The 27434-nt window shown below is 38.4% G+C and overlaps 1 protein-coding gene across 4 annotated transcripts in view; it reads left to right on the forward strand.

The window, feature by feature from the left end:
* Positions 1-27434, forward strand: part of LOC149191103 (uncharacterized) — a 251372-nt gene that overhangs the window by 121793 nt on the left and 102145 nt on the right. For all 4 annotated transcript variants that reach the window (XR_016256026.1, XM_089412338.1, XM_089412339.1 and 1 more), the window contains 4 exons: positions 4261-4458; positions 4673-4795; positions 5217-5254; positions 5365-5524. Coding sequence is in view for 3 of the 4 variants with exons in the window: in XM_089412338.1 (XP_089268464.1) it covers positions 4261-4458; positions 4673-4795; positions 5217-5254; positions 5365-5524 (519 nt within the window). In the remaining variant the exon portion in view is untranslated. The remainder of the gene's footprint in view (positions 1-4260; positions 4459-4672; positions 4796-5216; positions 5255-5364; positions 5525-27434) is intronic.

The raw sequence follows: 27434 nt of genomic DNA on the forward strand, positions 1-27434 counted from the left end.
GTAGGAAGATTGTCTACCTTGCTAAGAGCCATATCTTCGTCAAAGGTGACATCATGACTAATCTCGACTTCCCTTTGACCAACTACATAGATTCTATAGCCCTTAGTATTTTTGCTATAGCCCACGAAGATTCCTTTCTTTGCAGATGCACCCAATTTATTCCTTTTTTCTTTAGGCACATGAAAATATACAGGGCTTCCAAAAATTCTAAAATGAGATACGTCAGGTTTTTTTACCGGTGAACATTTCTTTGGGAGTCTTGGAACCTAATGCTCGATGAGGGTACATATACGACGATATTTGCAGCTTCGGCCCATAGAAACTTCGGAAGTATTTGATCATGGAGCATAGCACAGACAACTTCCACAATTGTACGATTCTTCCTTTTCGCCACGCTATTCTATTCAGGAGTGTATGGTGTAGTAATCTCCCTCTTAATGCCAGCCTCTTTGCAAAAGTCATGAAACTCATTGGATTCATATTCAATCCCATTATCAGTCCTTAAGATCTTGATCTTCTTTTCGGTTTGATTCTCGATCAAGCCTTTGAAGTGCCGAAACCAGGAGAACACTTCATCCTTCTTTTTCAAGAAGTATATCCAAGTCTTGCGAGAATAATCATCTGTAAAAGTGAGATAATATAAATATCCTCCCAAGGAGTTCATAGGCATCATACCGGATATGTCTGAGTGAACCAATTGCAATATATCGGAGGTCTTGCTTTGGCTTGAGGGGAATGGTCCCCTTTTGAGCTTCCCTTCGGCACATCCTAGACATAAACCTTCTTGCTCTAATTTGAACTCGGGCATCTCGGTCACCATTTTTCTTACATCGAGTAGAGCTTTATAATGAAGGTGAGCAAACCTCCGATGCCATAGTTCAGACTGAAGAGATGTGTCACAAGACATGACACCCAGCGGACTTCCATCGACCTGATATAATGAATCAACTCGAAACCCAAGAGTAAAAGCATCTTTAAAGTTCTTTTTCCATACACGTACCTTGCCATCGCTGAAGGCCACCTTGTAGCCTTTGTCTTCCATTGCCGAAATGGACACCGGGTTCTTTTTGAGATCAGGTACATATAATACATCTTGTAAGTGGATGGTATTACCCTGATTCAATTGTAGAGTGACATTTCCTACGCCTTTCATGGGATATTTTTAATTATCTCCAAGAGCAATTTCTAGGTTGGTTTCCTTCTCTATTAGATTATAGAGAGCTTCTTTGTAACCAGTGAAGTGCCTTCAGGCACCACTATCAATAAGCCAATTTCCTAGCGAGTTTGGGCGAGGAGTAGTAGATAGAGCTGCTGGTAGACAATATTCATCTTGCTTATTGTTAACAATGTTAGATTCATACCTGGAATTTCTTGCCTTCTTGAATGGTTGTCCTCTTCCTTGATTTCCGACACTTCTTTTACCTTTGCCATTTGACTTGCCATTCCTTTGATTGCCTTGAGGGGGATTTTGATCATCGTCTCGGTGTGAGTCCCTTTTATTAGGGCACTCCCTTGCATAGTGAACCGTTTTATTGCAATTGTAACATCGTCCTTTTCTTCCACCCTTTGGTCGAGCCTTTCCTTTGAATTTAGCCCTGAAATTGTTTTTTCTTTTAGTATGAGAAGAAAAGGCCGAGGGATGACCTTTAAGTATGGGCATTTCTTGCTCTTCCATCCTCGTTTCTTCTTGAATGCATTTGGCCATTAATTCCTCAAATCCAGGAATTACGTTATTGTTGAGAAGAGTAGTCCTGAATATATACCATTCAGATAGTAGTCCTCCAAGAGTCGTGAGTGTCATTTCCCTGTTAGGAATTACTTCCCCAATAGATAGGAGATCGTTCTTGATCTCAATGATCCTTAAGAAATATGCTTGCATACTCTCATCTTTGCCTTTCTTAATTTCCTTCAGCTTATTTCTAAGAAACAAGACTTGATTTGCATCATTAACTTTAAATAAACTCATCAGTTTATCGTAGATTTCCTTAGAGGTGTTCAACTCGGAAACATGGACCACCAAGTGCTTGTCGATAGAGTCCCAAATGATCATTCTTGCTTTGACTTCTCCCTTGGTCCATTTATTCCTAGCAGCAGCGGATGCATTTGATGGAGGCTCAATAATCTTGCCTCTCACATGGTCCAACACTTCCTGCTCTTCTAATGTTAGATCGAGAGACATCTTCCATCTGTGATAATCAGACTTCTCACGGAGTTTGTTTTCAGCAGGGAAGTGTGTTGAGGACCCCATGATTTCTTTAAGATAGCCTCTCCAACCTTCTCTTCGGTGATTGCTCTTGCTCTTGCTCTTGCTTTGTCTTCACCTCAGCTCTAATACCATGTTAAATTATGATATGTTCTATGCTTAGCGCAGTTTACTTATTTTTCTTTTTATTAGCCACAGATTAGCAATCACATATACATTAAGTAAAGTGCAGATAGAACATTAAATGATCAATAGAAAACAAGCCAAAACAAGAGACACAAGATGTGGTGGCTAGCCAGGGACAAACCCCAATACGGGGAAACCCTTTGATCAAATCTTCTTTTATCTTCAATAGTTCAGCAGAGAGAAATAGTACAAAATCTGAATTCTGTAATTTTATATCAGCAGCAACAAACCCTAGATCAACAAAGTCAAACTTGGTCAAACTATCTGAAGTTGACCTCTAAAATACTTGGTCAATTTCCAGTCAACTTGTCCCCGAACAGTCTGAAAAAACAGCCCTTGAATAGTGCGAAAAGTTCAGTCAATTTGCGGATTTCTGAAGTCAACTTGTAGCCCTAAACTAGGGCAGTCAACACCGGTCAAACCAGAGGTCAGATCACCTCAATTTTTGTGCCAAAAATTGTGGCCTGCCTAGGAGAGGCAACCACACCCAATCTGCACTTCTGGAAGGTCAACACCTGGTCAACATTGGTCAAAGAGATGACTTGCTGCCCTAGCGTCCTTCTTTCTGTGTCTTCCTTGCTCCAGGACGTCTTTCTTTCAGCCACACGTGTGAGAGAGAGAGGGGCTCCTTTTATGCATAGGGGAGAGAGAGAGAAGATGAGTGAATTGAATTGTCCAAATGATGAGAATGCTCCTTGTATTTATATGCAAACGTTGAGGTTGAATAGACATGACTGTCGGGCTTCTGAGCCTACATAAGTTCGCTGGCCGACCTTGACAATTTGTCCATAATCAAAATAAATTCATATCTCCATAAATACTTATCGGAATCAGATGATCTTTAGATCAATCGTACACCTCTCGATGAGAGGAATCTAGGAAAAATATCAGAAGTCATAAATAAGGTGATCCACATGGAGTTTGGCCCTAGTTGCCAATTTTAGCATAACCTTTAGCTCCAAAGTGCTAGCTTGTGCTAAGGGGTGTGTTAGAGTAACACTCATTAAAGTGTTGTTAATAGTACAAATTTAGAGGGTTATAATACATTTACCAACACACATTAAATATATGTATGTTAGTTGAGGAGGTAGTTAAATATAATATATAGAAAGGAAGCTGTTGCTGATGTATTTAATGACCCCATTTATTTGTTTCTCTCTCATGTTTGTGGTCGTGCATCTCTAATAACCGGCGCCCCTTTGCTATCCAAGCCAGCAGGACATGCTTTTGTGATTGATTTCCACAATACAAATCTACAATAACTAATGGAGAGAGAAACCAATAAATGGAGGAAGTATTGTTTACTAATGGAGTCATTTATGGTCATGCATCTTTAATAACAGCGCCCCTTTCCTATCCAAGCCAGAAGCCCATGCTTTTGTGATTGATTTCCACAATACAAATCTACAATAACTTTCCTATGCCAGAAGAGCTTAGCATAAACCTGAGCAGCTAAAGACATTGAAATACCTACGAAAATCGTTGCTAAAATAATTCTGGATCCTTCAAAAGTTGAACTACATTTTATTTGCCAAACGTAAGATGGAGCCACGAATTGATGATTATAAGATTAGAGAAATAATGTAGAGTGGAGCTTCTGTGTCTGCTGAGCTTTTATGGGTTCAATTTTTCAAAAGTGCCACTACATGGTCAAGTCCCACGGTTTTTGCTTGAGTGACTGGATGGGGTTGGGTAAGCGTGAATCATAAAGTCAAATTTTGTATGTTACTTCTTTCTGCCACAAATTATAAGAGTGCATGGATCCTCTGTAGGAGCAGGACATATGAACTTCTAGAAGAGGGGGAAGTTAAAGACAGTGTTGAAGTTCTTAATTGAGTTGTCTTCTTTGGCTTGCAATCTTGAAATGACAGGTACCTGTTGGCTGGGATAAGCTTGTCGTTTCTATAATATCTGTGGAAACTGGAAAAGCGGTTGCCAGAACTAACAAAGCTCTGGTTCGAAGTGGGAGCTGCCAGTGGTCTGAAGCTGTGTCAGAATCTGTGCACTTTTTGCAAGATGATGCATCAAAAGAGCTCGAGGAAAAACTGTTCAAGTTTGTTGTTTCAATGGTAGGATTTCTCTATTTCTTTATATGGTCTATTTTTCCTATTGTTTTATTTTCTGTCTGGAGTGTTTTCTTTCTTTTAGATGAGAGAATTTTGCTAAATTTCACATTAACTGCTTTAACTTAGCATGCAAGATACATTTTTGGTGGAAGTAGACTTCAAGAATTTCAATTTGATTTGGAGGGCTTATGGTGAAGATATGACATGTATGACTCAGGGATCTGCTCGCTCAGGTGTTCTTGGAGAAGCTACAATAAACTTGGGTGACTACTTGAGTTCAAAGTTTCCAGTTTCCATTTCTCTGCCACTGAAGAAGTGCAATCATGGAACTATTTTGAGTGTAAGTTAAGCATTTGTAGGAATTTCTTTCCTTTTCTTAGGACTATCCATAGGTTAAATTTACTTGCTTGTGAGGGTGATTGGAAACAATCTGGAGAATATTGTAAAAATGAGATTGACAAAAATGCTGTATTTAAGGATAGGAATGCCATTAATCCATCTGGAACTAAAAATTTAATCATATAAAACGTTGTAGTGGAAATTTTAGCTATCAAATACTAACACAAAGCATCTAGAGTCTAGACTCTAGAACAAGCATATAGTCTTGCAGATTTTATAATGATGAGAGTATGTGAAAATGTTTGCTATTGATTTACTTGAAAAGAATTCCACAACTCATTTTCAAAGTTAAAGAAAGTCCACATCAAATTTTCTATGACATTTGTAGTAACTGACAAGAAGTTATTGCTATTTTAATACAGGTCAAAATTCAGTGTCTTAATCCAAGAGCAGGATCCAGGTGCGAAGGTGTTTAGAACTTTGGATGATCTAGAAAACTGACCTTTATTTGAGAAAAAATCATTATTAATTTGTAAATCTGAATTTCATTTGTTCTGATATTTGTGGCAGAAAGTTCGAACGACGTAAAGAAGGTGCCATTGAACAGGATGATCAGAATTCTGTTTCAGATGATACCGATAATAGATCTGAAGGTTCTGATCATATACTTGCTGGGAGTGTTGGATCCTCATCTGGCAGTCACTTGGGTTATGGTTTTCAACAGACAAAGGTGATTCATTAGACTTAGGATTATTAGTTTATGGAAAATGATTGTCATGTTGCAATTGGAAATAACTTATAAGATAGTAAAGTTCTGGTGTAATTTTTGTAAAAGCTTTGAAAACCCAATAATGATGAGCTAGTGAACTGAAGATACTATTCCTGGAAAAGGACTTGGCCAAAGACTACTCGGATTGGATGACCAAATGGATAGTATCGTTAGAATCTCCAGTGATCTGGAAGGACCTAAAGTAGTACATCTTATAGATAGCATCTGGTAGAGACTGGAAGAAAATACTATCAAAGTAAAGAGAAAATTAAAATATTTTGATAAGATCATCAAAGACAAACTAGACCCATTAAAATATCTGTCCACTGTTTACATCTGTGAAAAGGATATGGCATATTCCCAACATCTGTACAAGGTCCCATCATTCATGAAGTTAATGTGGTAGGTGGTTCAAGTTTTCAACCCAAAAATTCCATGGAAGAAACGATCTGCATGATATGCAAAAAAGGATAATAGCTGATGAGCATACATTAATGGATTTACCAGTCTTTGTCGAAATTCATAAAAACATTGGGCATTCAAACCCTACTAGATATGAAGAACCAAGGAATGCTTAAGAACCATATTCTTGAAATACCAGAGCAGAGGTATCATATCCTAGCATATAAAATTGTAAGCTTGTAAAAGCATTTGTACTTGAAGGTTCTATAGAATATTTGACCTTAGTGGGCGATAAATTAATTTTATTGCTCGTCTGCAAAGTGCTTTTGTTTCACTGGATTCTTCAAAACAACTAATTAATTATAGATTAGAGCAACTTCATAAGGTTCCTACTTGTGTTTGTCAAATTTTCAGCGAGCACAAGAAAACACATCGTCTAAAGTACCACAAATGGTGTTGATGTATTGTAAACTCTTATATGATTTCCTCCTTTTGAAGTTATCCTGGTGGATATTGTTGGGTATGGATTAAACCATATAACACAGGAAAGTGGTGTGAGTTCCATAAGAGCCCCACTCACAACACAATGAGTGCGAGCCAAACAATCACTGGTGGCTGAGTTGAAAGCTTCAGAATCATATGCATGTTTTGACTATGATTCGGAACTCGACAAGGGGAATGACAAAGGGAAATAGATTATTGATGTGGAGCCCAATGCCACTGTTGCCACAACCAAGATCCAAAAGTTTAGCCCAAAGATCTAGAGGAAGGGGAGTGTCTCTTCCACTCACAGGTGTGGGTGAAGGGGTCTCTGCTGTAGTTCATTATCGGGAGCCAAAAGAACCTCATCTCAGTCGAGGTCTTTAAACGGTTGGGCCTATCGACCACACCACACCCGTAACCATACACCATCGGGTGGCTCCACCAAGGATGAGATCTCTGCATCAACCAACAGTGTCGTCTTCCCTACAACATCAAGCCCTTTGCAGATGAGGTACTATGTGACGTTGCTTCTCTTGAAGTTTGTGATGTATTATTAGGCCAATCATACTTGTGGAAGCATCATGCTATGTATGAGTTGAGGCCTTGGAGTGTTATTATTCCTTTGGACAGTAAGTTATACAAGATAACAAAGGTATCCCTACCTACTCCCATCTCTTTGATCTCTACTAAGCAGTGCAATAAGTTCATCTCTTGGACCAAAAAAAATTGTTTTCTTTTTGATTCATTCTCAAAGTAAGGGGAAGGTTGTGGCCACATACATGGCCCCTACGAAGGCTTCTTTGCGCAGCAGAAGCAGGTGGATAAGGTCGTGGAAGAATACATGGACATTTTCTCCTCGCCTTCGCACTATTAGGTCAAGCATTTGATCGATTTGACTCCCGAAGCGCCTCTACCCAATGGGCCGATATATCATCGCTCTATTATGGCAAATGAAGAAATCAAACGACAAATCTAGGAGTTGTTGTAGAAAGGGCACATTCGACCAAGTTCCTCACCTTGTGGGAGCCCGATTGTCTTGGTATAGAAGAAGGATGGACCGAGAGACTCTGAATTGATTATTAGGCACTAAATAAAATTACTATCAAGAACAGGGATCCAATCCCACGGATTTATGACCTTCTTGACCAACTCAAAGGGGCCAAGTATTTCAGCAAGATCAATTTAAAGTCTGGCTATCACCAGGTTCCAATAGAACCCGCAGATGTATGAGAGTTTGCCTGCAAATCCAAGGAGGATCGACTGCCTTCAAATCCAAGGAGGGCCTTTTTGAGTGGTTGGTCATGCCTTTCGGGTTGAAAAATGCCCCTGCAACTTTTATGAAGTTTATGGATGACATTTTGCGGCACTTTACCAACTCATTTGCAGTTGTATATCTGGACGACATCCTCATCTTCAACAAGAGTTGGGAAGAGCACTTGCAACACATTCGACAGGTCCTTTAAACTTTGCGGCAACACAAACTATGTGCGAACTTGGAGAAATGCACCTTCGACATGAGCCAGATCGAATATTTGGGTTACATCATTGACGAACAAGGTGTGCACGTGGATAAGGCTAAGATCCAAGTCATTCGATATTGGCCAGCCCCGAACACTATAATAGAGTTTCACATATTTTTGGGCCTTGCCAATTTTTATCGGAAGTTCGTGTTGGAATTCTCTCATATCACTTGGCTTTTGAGTCAAGTTACCACATAAATCATCGACCCCTATAGTTTATACCAACCCAAGGGAAGTTCTAGAACAATCGCCATTAGAAGTGGTCCACATATCTGCAACAATTCCATTTGAATATTAAATACAAGAAGGGATACACCAATTATGTTGTAGATTGCCTCAGTTGGTCCTTGGTTGCAGCACTGACCACTGTTCTCAACTCTTGTGGCCATGAGACCTCTGGATGGGTGCAACTATATAGAAATGATCCAAAGTTAGCAACCACATACTAGATGCTAGTGGCTGGCAAGCAAGTTCCAGACTTCCACCTCTAGGATGCATTATTATGCTACTTGGGCCACCTTTGTGTTCCTTCAAGTGAGTGTGCCAAGCTGATTTGGGAGGTGCACTATAGTCAGGTCACAGGACACTTTAGTGTGGAGAAAACTGTGGTCATATTACAAAATTATCTTTATTGGCCAAATCTTCGACAGGAAGTTGGAAAATACATTAGATCTTGCATTGCTTGTGCCATCGCCAAGCCAACCATTAAGAAGCAAGGCTTGTATACTCATCTGCGTACTCCTTGTAGGCCCTGGGAATCCATCTCCATGGATTATATGTCTGACCTTCCTTCTATAAAGCATTGCAACGATTGTGTATTTGTGGTTGTCGACAAATTTTCTAAGATGGCCATGTTAGCTGCCTGCAAGAAGAGTATCACAACAAAGGCCACTGCCAGACTCTTCTTTGAACGTGTGGGTAGATTTTGGGACCTCGCAAACCATTATATCTCATTCGGATAGCAGGTTCCTATGCACATTTTGATTGAGCCTTTGGTCATTATTGGACACCAAGCTCACCAAGTCGACTACATTCCACCCCTAGACTGATGGCCAAACAGAGGTTGTCAATAGGCTGATTGTGCACATACTACGCATGTACAACTCTAAGCATCCATGAACATGGAATGAGAGTCTTCACTATCTGCAAAATAGCACAAAGCTCTCCATAGCTCGATTGACCACATCCCCTTTGAAGTGGGCTTAGGATTTCAACCATTATGTCCCCTTGATGTTGTACTGCCTTTTGCACCTACACAGGAGGACCCTGCTCATGTTCATTCAAAAGCTGATAAAGGCACTAGGTTTATTGAGCGCATTCAACACATCTGCAAGTAGGTTCACTACATTTGGAGAAAGCCAATGCCAAATACAAACAATGGCATGATCAACATTGGGTGCCTCGTAAGTTTCAGGTGGGCGACGCAGAAAGAGCCCCTCGCTGGAGCCCATCGTAAGCTTCGACCACTCCAATACGGGCCTTACACCATCACCAATGCTGTGGGAGACAATGATTTTGAGTTCAGTATCCCCTCATTCCTTGGCTTGCACCCCGTATTCAAAGTGGACCACCTTCGGTCATACTTTCCACCATTGCTGGACACATCAAACATTGCTGAACAATTGACACCAACAGAGCTGAACTGACACCAACAGAGTTGAACCTGGACTGCATTGAACAAGCCATGACTAATTGGATCATGGACACACAAATCAAGAACACTCGCAAACAGAAGATCCAATTATATCGAGTTGTCAAAGCTGGCCAACTTTTGTACCAAGGCAAGTGGCTCACCAGAGACCAAGTTCAACAAAAAATTCCCCATCTCATGGAGACACTCAACGCAATGGGGACCATTGCTTCCTAAGGGGGGAGGACTGATCCAGGTGGATATTGGTGGCCACCTGCCTATTCCACTTGGACCTCCAACATTGTTTCTTTTTGTTTCCTTAATTGTAGCACAACTTACTATTTTTAACAGTTTTTCGGGTCATGAACTTCTAGAGTTGTTTTGAGGCCCTAAACGATGTTTTTTCGGAAAATGAGCTATGGGTTTGTAGTCGAAAGTTGTAATCCTCGGATAAATCTTTCTAACGAGGTATCGTATGCATCAAACGAAGATCGTATGCCAAAGTTATGACCTGAGGAAGTTGGTGTACCAACTAACCCCAATGAGGCCCACCAACTTTTGGCGCTTATCTCCTAGGGTTAGGTTTGTGGATGTTTGGGGTTTTCCCTTGTTTCTCAATAATAAAAAGGCTTGCGAGCCTCATTGTAACACAGTTCAGAGGCATGTAGCTGCCACATCTCTTCTTAGAGATAAGCTACCATCACCTAAGCTAGTTTATTTCCATTCTGCATGTAAACAATATTCAGTATTTGATTACTAATGAAGTGAAGTTCAATTTTTGTTGTAGCTCTGAGTTTCTGTTTATATCTATATTTCATTTCGTTCCTGCATAAATTTGGATCAAAATCGCTCCCAAACGGGAGCGATTCGTGAGCACGCTCCCAGGCTTGTTCCTTGAGCGCTTTTGTTTGGAGCATGCTTTAGGAGTGGGAGCGAGGGGGTGGGGCGATCATTTGCAACACTAGTCTGTTTAGTGCTTTTGCATTGTCTACTAGATGTACTTTGTCTCCATGTGTCAAATCCACATTCCTAGATGTACTTAGTCCCCGTATCTCAAACCCACATTCCTAGATGTACTTAGTACGCATGTCTCAAACCCATATAAAACTACAAGTGTTATGATTTCTTGGAAGATGACTAGAACATGCCCCTTTCCCTAACCTTAGTTGTTATGCATTTGTTTAGAAGTAGGAAGATTGGTTTCCATCCTCCTTGAAGTATTTTTCTCATGCATGTTTCCTAGTGTCTAAGTTGTAGGAAACATGCCCTAAGGAGCCATACAACACACGTAAACTGAGAATTTGTTTGCTACTTCCTTGAAATACATCTGCTACAACCTGAAACATGCGTGTTATGGCCTGAAATTTGTTTCAGGTTTTGGAAATGCATTTCAAAAATGTTTTAGGCGATTTTTGACTTGGGTTTTGACCAAAATGTTGATAAGTACTCATAATTTTAAATTATTGAAGTAGATGGATAGAAAAGGAAAGATAAAAGAAATGTCATATAGGAAGATAGAAAAGGAAAGATAAGGTAAATGCCAAATTTTACTTACAATTTTAAGATTGCCATCAATTGTTTCAGATTGTTTGAGAGTGGTTCCAACCTCATTGGACTTAATATGGAGAAAGTAGAATTTCGTATCCCATTTGAATTCAACAGAATCAACAGTTTTCAATATTGGCAGGATTAGAGTATTTCCATTGGATTCTATCGTCAGTGAGGGTATGGGATTTACATTTAATTAAGAGCACCAAGCCCTTTATGTTTCCCAATGTTGGTGGTGCTAATCGTACTCCTGACATGGCCTTACCAAAAATCTACCCTTCACTAAACCAATCATTAATTAGGCATGCTAAACTTTTTCTACCATATTTGAAGGCCTCAATTAGGCATTTTAGTCAAAATTGAATGGTGCTGATCGATGTCCTTAGAGGATTGAGGTAGAGGCAAAGGCTAGAGGAGGTAGGGGGTAATAATAATGATGAGGATCCCAATATAAGTAGCTTAAGTTGCTTTATTGAGCTGGTAGGTGCACAAGTAAGATTTAGCAGATGAAGTATATTAGCTTTGGATCAGTAGGTAATGCTCTTGCTTATACCTTGATTGTTGTTGGCTATGGATTTGGAGTCTAGATTTTCAACTCGCTCTCTAAATGCAGAATCTTGCCTATGAATGTTAGTTCTTCATCTTGATCATTTATGTCTTGCTACCAATAACTTGAGGCACAACCCTTTTTTCGATCACTAATGTCGATAGTGGAACATTGTTTACCGTTTATGTTTGTCATTTGTATGTGCCTATTGATTTATTCATAATGCTTTCTTCCAAAGTTTCAACATAACATGATATTCTTAAAATAATACATTGCTATATATATTGCATTTCCATGTTTCCTATTTTGCAAGGGTCAAGTTTCAAGGGTATTTTTGTTTCAGAAACTTGTACCTATTTCCTTGTGCTATCCAACTTAGCCCAGTGTCAACTTAGCAAATCATGGCGCCTTATTAACATATATGATCTTGATCAACCTACCTTATCTAATGAATAACAAACTTTATAATATTGTGTTATTGTGGGATATCGATTTCTAAAGCCTAATTTGGGTTTGATTTGCTTTCTGTTTTAGTGAAAATTCATCAGCTTAACCTTACTTGTGTTGGCCTCCATCTTCAGTTCCTCTCACAAGTTTTCCAATGCCAGTAACTGTTCTTGTATGCTGAGCATTGTCTAGTAGTCAAGATTACATTGTCTGCACATAGCAATATTTTTACTACAATTCTTGCTATGTCTACCCCCCATGTCCTTTCCTATGAACTATGAATGAACATGGTCAACCTATAAACTATGATCATTGCATTATGAACCAAGGATATTAACTCCTTTTGAAAACTTGTAAATTTTTTACATATCAAAGTAGTGTTGTCAATGAATAATATAATGGCAATAGGAATTCTAAAGAGAAAGAAACCATCCATGTCCCCCACGTTTTGGAAATAGGTCTCTAATCTCATAAATATCAAGCCAAAGAGCATAGGTGGTGTGGCAACTTACTTTTTATTTATTTATTTCTTTTTTTCTATAGTACTATGTATGTCGTTAGCATTGCCCATTTTGGCACAAACTTGGCAAAGAGTTATCTCATAAAAAATCATTACCAAGGAGATCTCTAAGCTAGATAAATAGAAGACTTTTAGCCTTTGGAATAACAATGGCTTTGAGATTGTATCAGAGGCTTTATGAAAGAGTCCACAAAGCAACACAATACCCAAGTTTGTATTGATTGAAAGGTCTCTAATTAGCCTTTGCCTTCTCATAATATCTATGATAGTAAATATATGAGCACAAGTATGTTGGTTCCCTTTGAAACTTGCTTGATTTGCAGCCTAGGGCTTGTAAATCACTACCCTCATAGAATTATAATTTTCTAAAGTTGAGGTGAAGAGCTTAGCCAACGCATGTCTTTTCCATATCTGAAGATGGAATAAATGACTTGTGAGGTCCAAGTGGTTGAAAGAAGGATGCAATATGGTTAAAGAGTTTCACAACAAGCACTACAAGAACAACCATAGTTTGTTTAAGAAATTAAGCTTTTAGGTTCTCTACATCATAGGCTTTGTTAGATTGGAGGCAGAAGATGGCATGCATGATAATGCAATTTGTAGAGAAATGATGATTGGAGGTTTCAGATTGATAAAGATAGGTTATTGCTTGGGACATCATAAAGTGAAGTGGCATATGTAGACCATGTGTAGAGATCGATTATGCTGTAAACAAACATTTTCGATAGGAATGATCTCCAAAGGATCTTATGGTTGGTTATTTGTTGTGATAATGCCTATCATCATTTGATCTATCTTTTTGCTTGAAAATTTGAGTTTTATATTGCAAAATTATAGGAAGATATTGAGTTTTGTGCAAAGTTTTCCTTCCTCTTCTTGTCCATCCTAGAAGCACAAAAAATGAGACTGAGCTCTATAGTTGTATCTTTATTATGCTTTCTAAGGGTTAGTGCTTTAGAAGCCACTTGAATTGCAAGGTTTCAATATGAACTCTTACTATCTCTATATGCATATTTACAATGGTGGTCCAAAGGAAGGAGGGATTTGTCAACCTAACTATTAAAAAAGGTATATTCAATTGTTGTTAAGGTATTGGTGTTTTTCCTAAGTGGGCTTCAGTAGAGTTTTTCCCGTTAGTTTGCCTTTGGTCTATCATGAACAAGTTTTTGCTTGACTGAATAATGGATATTTTTACAATCAAATCCATACCAGGAATTTTCAGGGCAATGACCATGCTCATTGTGAGGATGGAAATGTGAACGCAGTGGGGGAGGCCATCTAATGTGAATGCCCATATTATTTGTGAGAGCCTGTGATCTCTCTAAAAAGGGAAGTTTCTAATGCAATTGAATAGATTATTTCTAATAATCTGGGAGCTCATAAGCAATAGGACACATTGAATAGGACTTGCAAGTCGAACACATGGGTTTGTGGACATGTCGATCCCACTTGTCGGATCTAGATTCATGGACACATGTCCTACATGTTTGACAAGTGTTTTGAGCTTGACAATTGTCCTAGTGTTATTGGACAATTGGTGCTTATTTGTCCTAATGTGTTCAATACTTAGGACACCAAAAAATAAAAAAATAAAAAAATAGTGTGTAGATGTGTGTCTTAACATGTCAAAATATGTGCCTTGAATTATTAAAACAGTGTTTCCCAACTTGTGCTTAGTGGTGTGAGTAGAGACATTGGTGTATGCACACACCAAACTTTTTCTTATACACGAGCAAGGAAAGAGTGGTTGGAAGTTTTGGATCCTTGAGATATTCTTGACCACATAAGAACAATGCCAAGGCACTTCGAACCAAACTTTAGACCTCACGCCGACTCCCTCAGAGATCAAGATGAAGCACGGTGCTTACTTTCGCTAAACAACTTTAAACATTTAAGCATAGTGGCTAGATTTAAAAGGTAAAAATAAGATAATAGTGCTGAAAGATAAAAGGCAAGAACTAGAATAAAAACTGCAAACTTTTAGATTAGGGGTCTACTCCATCATTGGGCATGGAGTCTGGAAGAACATAACATGAAATAGGCAGAAGGTGGAAGAAGGAAAGACATAAAATCTTAGACTCAACAATGAGTAAGGAAGTCCTTGCAGACCTAAGATGAAGAAAAGTTCGGTGCTAGGCATTACTTTGTAGGAATTTACAGGGTAAGTTCCTCAGATAGAACACAAAAGGACACCGCTCACAAACAGATCATAGATCAATACACCAGTATTCTTGACGTGGTTAAAACCCTCAAAGAGGGAAACAGTCCACGGCTTGAGCCAAAGCGGCGACTTCAGGTAATTTATTAATAAAAGAATGAAAATTTACATAAGCTTCTCTCATGAACGGTTACCCCACAAATGACTCTCCATGCTCTTTAAATAGAGATCATGGACCAATCGGGTGTTAACCCACGGATCAAGTGTCGATAATACTAAGGAGAAAATGAACTGTCAGATCACTTCATGTCTAGAACATATCGTGACCGTCGGATTGTAAGTTACAAAAGTACATAGTAAAGAAACACACTTTATCGAACTCTACACTAGACCAAATTATACTTAACTATTTCCTATGTGTCGGAATATCCTAACATCCCCCCTTAAGAATAACTTGGGATAGGATTGAAGGATGTACAAATATGACACAATAGGAGAAGGAAGGAGGCATTAGAGCCTATCCCCCCTTACTGACAACTTCCTGAACTCCAACCATAAATCGAAGTTTAGTAAACTTCGCCTTTGTGAGAGCCTTTGTAAAGATGTCTGCAACTTGATCATTGTTGAACAATTTTGCACTTCAAGAACATGGTCATGAATGAGCTTTCTGATGAAGTGCATGTGCAGTTCAATGTGTTTGTTGCGTTGATGTTGGACTGGATCTTTGCATAGTTGAATAACACTTTGATTATCACACCAAAGTGTAGTTGGATGCTGCTACTGAAAGCCAAACTCTGACAGGATCTGACGAAGCCACATGGCTTCCTTACTAGCTTCTACGACACCACGATACTTTGCTTTTGCTGAAGAAAGAGAAATGGCACTTTGTTTCTTGCAAGTCCATGTAATAGGTCCTGAACCAAGTCCTGAACCAAGAGTGAATACATAACCTGCAGTAGACTTCCGATCATCAGGGTCACCAACCCAAGTAGAATTAGTGAAACCAACCAATAGAGGAGATGCTTCTGCACTATAATGAATCCCAAATTGAACTGTACCTCAAACATAACGAAGTATTCTAGCTGCTTTCCAATGACTTTCATGTGGGTTTTGCATAAACCGAGCAATAAGGCCAACAACAAAGGAAAGGTCAGGATGAGTATGGGTCAGATACAAAAGTTTTCCTACAAGTTGGCAGTATAAGGTAGCATCAACTTCAGGGGAAGTACAAGTGACTGAAAGTTTGGCTTTAGACTGAAAGGGAGAAGGGGCTGGCTTACAGTGTTCCATGTGAAAATGGTGTAGAAGATCACAAGCATACTTGGACTGGGAAAGGGGAATACCTTCCTTGGATTGCAAGACTTGAAGACCAAGAAAATAATGCAAGTGTCCTAAGTCTGTCATTTCAAACTTCTTTTTAAGGCTGTACTTTACATGGTTTATAAGGTTGGGATCACTACCAGTAAGGATAAGATCATCAACATAAAGAACAAGAATGATAAGAGACTTGCCCACTTTCTTGGTGTAGACAATATTGTCAGAATGACACCTAGAAAAGCTAGTTTCTAAGAGAAAGCTATCCATTTTTGCATACCAAGCTTGAGGGGCTTGCTTGAGGCCATAAAGGGATTTTTTAAGCTGACATACAGGGCTGGAGTCTATTTGTATAAAGCCAGTAGGTTGTTCCATATAGATTTCTTCATGCAAGTCCCATGCAAGAAGGCAGATTTAACATCCTTCTAATGGACTTCCCGTTTGAAAGAGGCAGCAAGGGAAAGAACAAGGCAAATAGAGTTCATTTTGGCAACAGTGGAGAAGGTTTCATTATAGTCAATGCCTTCAACTCGTGAAAAACACTTAGCAACAAGACGAGCTTTATGTTTATCAACTTTTCCATTTGGTCCATACTTGGTTATGTAAACCCATTTGCATCTAATAAGTTTTCGTCCCTTTGGAAGAGGAACAAGATCCCATGTATCATTTGCCAATAATGAACGATATTCTTCATTCATAGCTGCGTCCCAATTTGGATGGCCTGAAGCTTCTGCAAAGGTGTCAGGATCATAATTCACTGAAGCTTACGCCAGTAAAGAAGAGGCTCTATCGAATTGAGAATGTGTACGTCGCTAATCTGTAAGATCACCGGCAAGAGCACCTGCTACATCCCGAGTAGCACAGACCCATTTTGGAAGTTGAGGAGCTGAAGGAGGATCCTGAGAAGGTGGGGGAGGATTGTCATCCTTGCTATCATCATCTGAAGAAGAAATATTTTTAGAAGTAGAAGGGATAGAGAGAGGTGGCACATTTGCCGAACTAGGCTCGTAGGCTGATATATTTTCAACAAACTTTACATCTCTTCTAATGATAACATTTTTGGACTTAAGTGGAATAAGTCTATATCCTTTGACATCTTCAGAAAATCCAACAAAAATACATTTTTCACTCTTAGGTTCTAAAGCTTTATGTTTCTCATCTGGAATATGGGCCCATGCTTCACTTCCAAAAACACGAAAGTGACTTACCTCTGGTTTAATTGAGCTCCATGCTTCTTCTGGAGTGATATTCTTTAAAACCTTAGTAGGAGTGCGATTTACTATGTAATTTGCACAGTTAATTGCTTCTGCCCAAAAATTAAGTCTAAGTCCTTTAGATTGAAGCATACAATTAACCATTTCCTTTAAGGTGCAATTCTTCCTTTCAGCTACACCATTTTGTTGTGGAGTATATGGAACAATATGTTGCATGCATTTGAATTCCATTCTCAGTGCAAAAGTTGATGAATTTGTTGTTAACATATTCTCCACCATTATCAGATCTTAGCTTAAGAATTTGATGTCCAGATTGTTTTTCAACAAAGGCCTTAAAGGCCAAGAACATGTTAAATACTTCGCTCTTGAGTTTCAAGAAGTATATCCAAGTGTGTTTGGAGAAATCATCATTGAAAGTTAAGAAGTACTTGTAGCCAGAGAATGAAACAATTGGAAGTGGACCACATAAATCACTATGCACAAGCTGTAAAGGCACTGAGGCGTGCCAAGAGGCACGCTTTTCAAAACTATCCCGATGATGTTTTCCGAGTACACATCCGGAACAAGCACCATCTTTGTAAGATACCATTTGAAGACTTGTCACCATATTTTCTGTACATAGATTCTGAAGGGAGCGATAGTTTAAGTGACCAAATCGCTCATGCCAAAGTTTGTGCACTTCATCATTATGAGCAACAATTACCGAGGGAAGATTTGACGACCCAAAGTTGTTAAACTTATACAACCTTGTAGAATCATCAGCAATGCCAATAGCTAAAATTTCTCTGGGATCTCTTAGGTCTTTAATTACAACATCGTGAGGTGAAAATTCAACGATTTTACTTTCACCCGAATGAGTTATCTGATATACTGATAGAAGGTTGCAGGATAAGGTTGGAACACATAATACATCATTAAATTGACCATTGTCTAGATGAATAGTTCCAGTCCCTACAACACTAAGAGATCTATCATCACCAACATATATGTTTTTGGTGTTACAATCATTTAAAGAAGAAAACATGGCTTTGTTTTTGGCCATGTGATAAGAAGTTCCAGAAACAATGAGCCGCTCATGAGAATGAGAAGAAGAAGATACATTTAGTGCATAACCAGACCGAGATGCTTGGCAACCACATGCAGAAACTGCTATTCTTGAAGATGAAGTTGAAGTTGAAGAGTGCTCCAAATGGATGTTATGCTTCTTCATTGCTGCTTCCAAGGCTTCCATCTTCTTAAAGCATTTGGATTCTAAGTGGCCATCTCGATTACAAAAGTGGCAATGTCTATTAGTCTTCTTCCCTTTGTTTTTATTTGCTTTATCATTTTGAGATTGAAATTGCTTAGGACCCTTGTTTGGTTAAGGACCATCCTTTTTGGGATACTGCTTCTTAGGATTTTTTGAACTTGGTTGCTGTTGGGTGGCTAGGGCTTTCTTAGAAGAGTTTCCAAGATTAAGAAGATCAAGATATAAGAGGTTTTCTTGTTCTCTTACTAGAGAATCACAAAAGACATCAAAAGAGGGGGACTTGTAGTCTTGTCCTTGAGAAATAAAGGCTTCTCTAGTAAAATGGAAGGTGGAAACAAACACAGAGTAGGCTGGTCCCAACTTAGTAAGAATGGAATAGATAAGACTACCATCTTCTTTATTAACCTTAACACCTTCCAAAATAATTCTAAGGGTCTTGAACTTGGACAAAAAAATCTTCAATGGAAGAAATTTTTTTGGGGTGCAATGTAAGCAACTCATTTTCGAGTTGATGGGCTCTAATTTATTTTTAATTCCAAAAACTTTAGTGAGTTGTTTCATTGCTTCATTAAGAGTATCAAGTTCTGCAATATGGAATCTAAGGTCTAGAGAAATAGACATCCCTATCAACCCACATGCTTGATCTTATTTCCCATTTGGCTGCCTTATCTTCATCTTGAGGTTTGGTTTCTTGGCCTGAGGCTATTCTGTAAAGACCTTTACTTCTAAGTAAATCCACAATGTAGGACCACCATTGGAAGTAGTTGGTGCTGTCAAGAATAACTTGGCATGGACTTTCCATTTTAACAGAAACTGAAGCTGTAGATGCTGAAACTAAGTGTTCCAATGGAAAGATCTCGAAAAATTAGGCTGATTAAAAAAAACGGCTCTAAAAACGGCTTTCGGATGAAAAAGTTATGGCTTTTTGAAGAAAAATTGTTGAAGATGCCGACGAAGTGCGTGAATGTGCGGAAATGAATGATAATGTTATATTTAAAAAAATCCCCCCCTCTCCAAACTTAATGTAATTAGCTCACTTAATTTTTTGTTTGTTTGTTTATGTGACTGATTTTTATAAATAAGTGAAAGTCACTTTTACAATGGTATTTTATGAGCTACCCACTAAATTGTAACTTAAATAAAAGATAAAGAGACTTTAGAATTATAAGTGACTCACTTTTTATAATGGGTGAGAACACGTTCACATAAAGTAACTTTAAAACATAAGTTACATGTGCTTTTTGAAAAAGTAACTCAACAAAAAGAAAGACTTGAACTCAAGACCTCTATTCTCATAAAGTAACTTTGGATCAAGTGAGCTAGTTTAAAAGGTTAGTAATTTTTGGAAAAGAGGAAGGGATTTTTTTTTGTAGTCATTAAAGTTTTGGGGTGCGTGGTTACTTGAAAAAGCTCTTTTTTGCCTACAAAACAAAAACCACAAAACCCAACACAGACATACAATAAAAAAACCTTACGGCTTGAAGTTAGCTTTAGTCAGAAACTAAATATTTTCCTCAATGTTTCTAATTTTCTGAGATCACACTAAGGCGCGGCAGAAAAGAGCATACACATGAGAAAAATCTTTCTTTTCTGTTTCTGGTTTGCGCAGATTGCACAGAGTCGTGGGGCAAAGAGCATACACAAAAATGAAAGGTATAGATCTGGTAATAAAAAACAAAGAGCTAAATAACTCGAAATAAACAGAGAGATGAATAGTTAGAATTGCAAATAAACACTGTATACCTCTAGATCTTAAAAATGACGTAGCTAGGGCTACTAGAAACCTTTTCGCGTGAAACGAAAGAGGTTCCTCACTGGAACAGATGCTCCTAACACAATAGAGCAGTCCTCTTGGCCCAAAAGCAGTAAGAAATAGTAGATCTAGGAAACGGTAGTTGGATGCAGTTGTACCGGCTTCAGATTTGGATCAACAATGGATGCGACCCTCAAATAGCTCCGATACCATGTAGGAATTTACAGTGTAAGTTCCTTAGACAGAACACCAAAAGACACCGCTTACAAATAGATCACAGATCAATACACCAATATTCTTAACGTGGTTAAAACCCTCAAAGAGGGAAACAGTCCACGGTCTGAGCCAATGCGACCACTTCAGGGAATTTATTAATAAAAGAATGAAAATTTACATAAGCTTCTCTCATGAACAGTTACCCTACAAATGACCCTTCATGCTCTTTGAATAGAGATCATGGACGAATCAGGTGTTAAGCCACGAATCAAGTGTTGGTAATACCGAGGAGAGAATGAACTGTTAGATCACTTCATGTCTAGAACATATCGTGACTGTCGGATTGTAAGTTACAAAAGTACATAGTAAAGAAACACACTTTACCTAAGTCTACACTAGACCAAGTTATAGTTAACTATTTCCTATGTGTTGGAATATCCTAACATACTTTGAACGAATCCAACAAAAGAAAAGACTATGAAATTGAGCACTTAAGAGAGAATTCAATTATCAGGCCTCTATGGGTAGCCTGCAAATGTATGATCATATATTTGTTGAAATGTAGAAGAAAGGGTTGATGGAGATACAAAATCCTTCCCCTGAAATTTTCTACTTACATAGATAAGACAAAACATAAAACCAGTTGTACCACAATCTAGACTTTCATTTCAACATTCATAAATATGGAAAATGCAAATTACTATGTAATTTGAAGAAACAAACAGGGATGAAAGTTTACAGAAGATAAATACAGAAAATGAAGAAGAACAGGGCTCTATTTCATTCAAGATATGAATTCAACAGGAATCCTCTCATTTAGATAATTTGCAAAGCATAATGGTCCATTTTGTTGAAAATGGGACCAAGGAGGTGTTTCCTAGGCATTTCTCTTTTTGGCCTAGGGAGACACATAAATTATCTTTTGTCTAAGTGATATTATGAGTTTACTAATATCAAGGGGGCCAAGGTACTTTCTATGTGGAGTACTATGTACTTTTAGTTATTAAAGTCAAATGTGTTTTAATTCGACGATTCTCAAAGCGTTGGATTCTCCTTTCCGCCTCTATTGTCTCATGCCATCATATGTAGAAATGTGCCTCTGGAATTGCCCCAAACAAACTTTATGATCCAAGCGAAGATGAGGTCTGATCCTAGCAAGGAAGATGAGTGAAGTTGCAAGGAGCTAAGCGAAAGAAGAAGAATCTTTGTTCTTCTCATCTTTATTTTCTCAACACGTGCGAGTCTGTTGAAGGAAACTAGGGTTTCCTCATATTTGTTTTTAGAAAAATTTCGTTGGAGGGTTTGGTTGGCTTATCTCTTGGGTGGTTGGTTTTGGGTCAAGGTCTTGGAAGTCTTCATTGAATTGATTTATGTGTTTTCCCCGTGTGGGGTTTTGCCCTGGCTTGTAGTGTATCTTTGGTGTCCTTATGTGTGCATTATGATCTTCTTGTTGGCATTTGTCTTGATGATAAACTGAACAACATAATAATGAAAATCACTAATCTAATATCACAAGAAAGTGTCAAGTTTAATGAGAAATCAATTAAGAAACCCTAACTGTTTCTCTACCCTAGATTTCTCAACATAATATTAGAGCTAGGGATTTGAAGAAAGGGCAGAAAATGAGATCAGATTGGCACCAATTCAACTCAAGAAGGTCATTTATTTAGGACCGAGCTCCTAGAAGAAGAGGATCGAATTTCTGGGCAATCAATCTAGCCCTAGTTGCAGTAATAAGGTTGTAGACATTTACAAGGAGAGCGAGGGCATTTGTAGGCACACAAGCCTCGTTTTGAGAAACCGAAGGGCTAATCCAATAGTCGACTATAGGCCGAGCACGTTGGCAAATAAAATGAAGTTCTGGGCACCCTTCATCAATCCTCTTCCTTTTGTCAAAATTGCAGACCTATACTAGATGAGCGAAGGCATAAAAATTATATGTTTGAGGGATTGAAGGTCTAATCTAACATTTCATGGAAGGTCAAGCTCATCAAGCAGTGGATCAAAGTGCTGGGCACCACCCTCCTCTCTCTAGAAGGATTCGAAAACTCCGAGTAACTTTAGATCTCAGGTATGTATCCCTAACTCAGTAATCTTATAGACCAAACGAAGCATCTTTTATTGCAAAAGATCAAATTTGTTAAGTAAGTTTCGTTGGAGGATTGTTCTTAGTTTTTGCAAGGCGTCAAAGGCCTATATATTGTCAAATCCAATAAACTTAGAAAGGAGCCAAGTCTTCTCCAATTTTGAGCATATGTCATGAGGTGAAAATCTTTCTTTTCGTTGGAGGGCAATGTTGTCATCGTTTTGGGCAGAAAACTACATTGGAAAAGTAGTCACCTAAGGAGCCAAAGTTCTAAGTATTATTGGAACTGAGACCTATTCTTCATACTTGTGCACCAAAGTTCCGAGCATATCTAGAAGAAATTCTGAGCATCAATTCCATATTGCAAGTTTGAATCAATCCTCAATCAAATTCGAGGCCTAATTTGAAGGCTTCAGTCACTATGGAAAGAAGGGAGTTGAGACTTCCTTTACAAAGGTATCTTAAGAAATCAAAAGACTTGTGCATATAAGTCGAATTGGCAATATGATGCATACCTACAGTAGTACAAGTTCCACGAAGGAAGACAAGTTTTGATTCACTATTCTGAGCATATTTATACACAGTCCGAACGTGATAACAATGAGTCGACCTGTAGAATTTTCTCCTTTGACATTGAAAAAGGTATGTCTAGAACACTTGCTTTGGTGGAACTATTGTAATATCATCTTGTGCCAAGAACTTCAAAATCATTATTGAGCTTGTGAAGAGGCACTATCGAAAGGGTCACTTGACATCTTTTAAGAGCAAGGATAAGCCCTATTGCTAGGGACTAGTCTTCAATAAGAAAGCTTCATATATATTAAGGGTCTGTTTGTTCACATTAAAAGAAGCCTAGACATATAAGCTACAAGCATCCAGATAAGAGAAGATCCTCTTGCATTGTAACAAGTAAGAAGAAAAGGCATACAATTTCAAGCGCCAAGCAGTCGAAGGGGATACTCTTTCACTAGTAATTATATGACAAGTCTCTGGCATATTGTCTCTATCTCAAAAGAGAAAACAGTTTGCTACAATAGTAACACCTACAGTGAGAACACATCTTGAATGATGTTAAAGACAAAAGTTGCAAGTACGAAGTCTTCACTCTTGGAAAGCAGTCAGAAGAGTATGGCACATAGTAGAAGGCCCTTACAACCTAAGTTGCACGATATGGGGAAACAGGTACGAGTTTCTGAAACGGATATGGGTATGAAACATGGCCTCCCCAAATTTTGGAAACGGGGAAACGCGATATATATATGTTAGGACATTTAAGAAATGTTATGTGCAATCATAAAGCATACATGATACACTATTATATTATGTTTAAATTGTCCAATGTCAATGCATAAACTATAAGTCTCTAAATTTACATCGCATTTACTCATGAATGATCACATAATGAAAGCAACAATATCCGAAAACAACCTTGATAAATGAGGTTTATTATAAATAAATCCAAAATCAACCTTTATTATATATATGAAGTTGCAAGTACAATAAAAACTATGAGGCTGCAAGTACTATAAAGACTAAGGACTAGTAGTCTTCAATTTTCATCCTCATCATCATAATCCTCGTAAAAAATAGATGTAGAAGCATGCTCAACAGTGAAAATGCCCTAGCTGAAACCACTATTCTCTTCCTCTTTTATCCTTGCTAAAATCACCCCTTTCCAAGTGAAACGACTTACTCAATTCGTGTGATGAGGGAATGAGGCGAGACTCTTTTTATAACTTGCAAGAGCCATATAGAAACATCCACAAAATATTTTAATCGCCAAGTAAAAATATAAAAACGAAAAAAAAACGCAAAAAAGGTTTTTTTTTTTGTTTTTCTTTTTGTTCTCCCAGAAACGCGACCATACAACCTTGAAACACGTTTAAGGTCGTACTAGGCCACGTTTCAGCGTCATGAAATGTGCCAATACGGCCTAAAACGCATTTCTACGCCGTACCATATGAGTTTTCGTTTCATTTTTTGCCCGAAATGGCCTCCTGCGTAGTGTTTCTTGCAACATAGCTTACAATAGTCTTTATGATAGAGGTATGTAATCATAAAGTATGTATGACATATTTATCAAGGATCTAACATGAAATGTTTTTTTCTAGGGTTGAATTGGTAATCTGGTTCTAGGGTTTGTAGTTGTTTTAATATCTAAGATTGTAAACCCTAGATAGTATATGACAAACCCTAGCTATATGATCCTAACCTTGATTCACTTGTTCCCTCATAGAAACCCTAACCCTTAGGGTTTGTGTGCAATCTAGGGAATACGATAGGTATGAATAAATAAAGATGATCTATGATTGACATTTGTAAACCCTAGGATTCCATCCTCTAAGAATCCATGGAAACCCTAGACTGTCAAGATTGACATCATGCTTTTGTTATCATATATTTTGCTTGGTTGTGCTTGTCAATAAGTGTTGCAAGTACATCATAAAGAAAGAAAAGGAAGATCCTATGGCAAGCACGATGAGAGGAGGGAACTATAAGGACCCTGTAAGTGGTAAACTTGGTAATCAAGTTGGATCCTTGGGCACTCTAATATAAAGATTCATGTATGAGAATATGGATGCATGGTGAAAAAGATTGTCTAGAAAAAAATTGATATATGAAATCCTAATGCATTGATAGCAGTCATCTAGCACATGATAGTAAAGAAGCTCGTGCAACAACTGGTTAGTGAGGGTCACTCAAAGATCCTCCATTGAATGACTTCATGGGAAAATTCCTTCACTTGGTGGAAAAAGGACCATGATGATATTGCAGACATTTTCTACTCTCTCAAATAGAGAGCAAGCTTCCTAAAAGTTTGTCAGTACAACTGCGGCATGATGAAGCCTCATCATCAAGATGGGGAGCATTTTGAAGGAGACTAGATGACTGATTGAAGTAAAAAGTATGTATGTTTTGAGATTCTTCCTTGATTTAATTAACTCATGTTTTCAATTTGCATGAAAAGCACGTTGCTTGCATATGTCTGGTTGCATAAGCATGATGTGCCATGGACTTTTTCGGGCTCCTTCGAATGAAGACATGAGGACAATGATCAATGTCTGATATGGTCTCGTAAAGTATGAAAATTGCTGACTTGAGAAGGAACTGCAAAAGCTCTGACACAATAAGCCTGATATGAAGATGACTCTGCTTGTTTAGAATTTGAAGGAAGACCATGATGAAGGATGTTGATGAACACAGACATGACATCTTGTGAAGAAGCTATCCAATCACTCTAATATTCAATAGGTTTCTGTTGCCTAAGATGATGCATGATTTGAGTAGCTGACTTTGGAACTTGGCCCAAAGGATTTGATGACATTGTAAACCACACTGACAAGAAGAAAGAATGTTGACAAAAAGAAGATTGCTGACAAGAAAGGTAGCATGTTGCAGATCGCTTATTGGTCATGTCTTGGAAGATCACATTTTCAATGTTCAAAGGGAGCGAGATTAAAGCTCTATGATGTTTGGTTCGTGAATATGTAATTGATGAAAATTGGTGATATGGAAAGTGATGGATTGACCCTACGAGAAGTTGTGAAAGAAGATGGCTCCATGATGTGCATAGAAGTTAAGGGAGGACTACAAGTTGTTGATAGTACCATGATCTCCACGGAAAAATAGACAACTGATATTGGAAGCAATTCCCTAGTTGAGAGGGAGCTTGGATAAATTCCTTTCATGTATAATGGAATGAGTAGATCTCCCCGGTTGAGAGGGAGAGATAGACACATAATTCTTGTCTTCACATTATGAAGAAAGAATGGAGGATTGGGTAAGCATCTGAATTCTGATACTCTTTGAGAATGAGGTAGGGCATCCAATAGGTAAGAGTAGTCGAAGAGGAAATTCCTTGAGGATATGTAAATCCAAGACAAGAATGGTCCTAAAAGGATATACCTTGTGAACATCCAGATGGGGTGTTGAATTTCCACGACCTTGGGTCTAGGATAGAGTCTTAAAATCTTCGACTCTACCAAACCAAGAATCACAACGATACTACTTTGCATAGCGGAATATAAATAACAGTTAAAGGAGGCCTAGAAGCTGTTGATAGTACCATGATCTCCATGGAAAAATAGACAACTGATATTGGAAGCAATTCCCTAGTTGAGAGGGAGCTTGGATATATTCCTTTCATGTATAATGGAATGAGTAGATCTCCCCGGTTGAGAGGGAGAGATAGACACATAATTCTTGTCTTCACATTATGAAGAAAGAATGGAGGATTCGGTAAGCATATGAATTCCGATATCTCTGAGAATGAGGTAGGGCATCCAGTAGGTAAGAGTAGTCGAAGAGGAAATTCCTTGAGGATATGTAAATCCAAGAGAGGAATGGTCCTAAAAGGATATACCTTGTGAACATTCGGATGGGGTGTTGAATTTCCACGTCCTTGGGTCTAGGGTAGAGTCTTAAAATCTTCGACGCTACCAAACCAAGAATCACAATGATACTACTTTGCATAGCGGAATATAAATAATAGTAAATCTACTAGTGCAAAAAATATAGGCAACTTTTTACAATTTTCAACCCAACTTTGTTATATTAATCAACATATAATACAACAGTCTAGGGCTCCTGTACCAGGGATAATGGCCCTCATACATTCACTAGTACAAGATACAAAATGGGGCTTGGAGTTGATCCATTGACAACCAATCTACACTCAACAAGATACTCTGGCCATTTGGCTATGGCGTACTCTCTCAGCTTCTCTCAGTCATATCCTGTACCTGCTCGGTCCTTCGACTCCTGATTTGCAGCTTTGCCTCCAT

This window comes from Pinus tabuliformis, chromosome 3_1, assembly GCF_031772625.1.
Source record: "Pinus tabuliformis cultivar Carrire ecotype Pingquan chromosome 3_1, CPIR1, whole genome shotgun sequence".
Lineage (NCBI taxonomy): Eukaryota > Viridiplantae > Streptophyta > Pinopsida > Pinales > Pinaceae > Pinus > Pinus tabuliformis.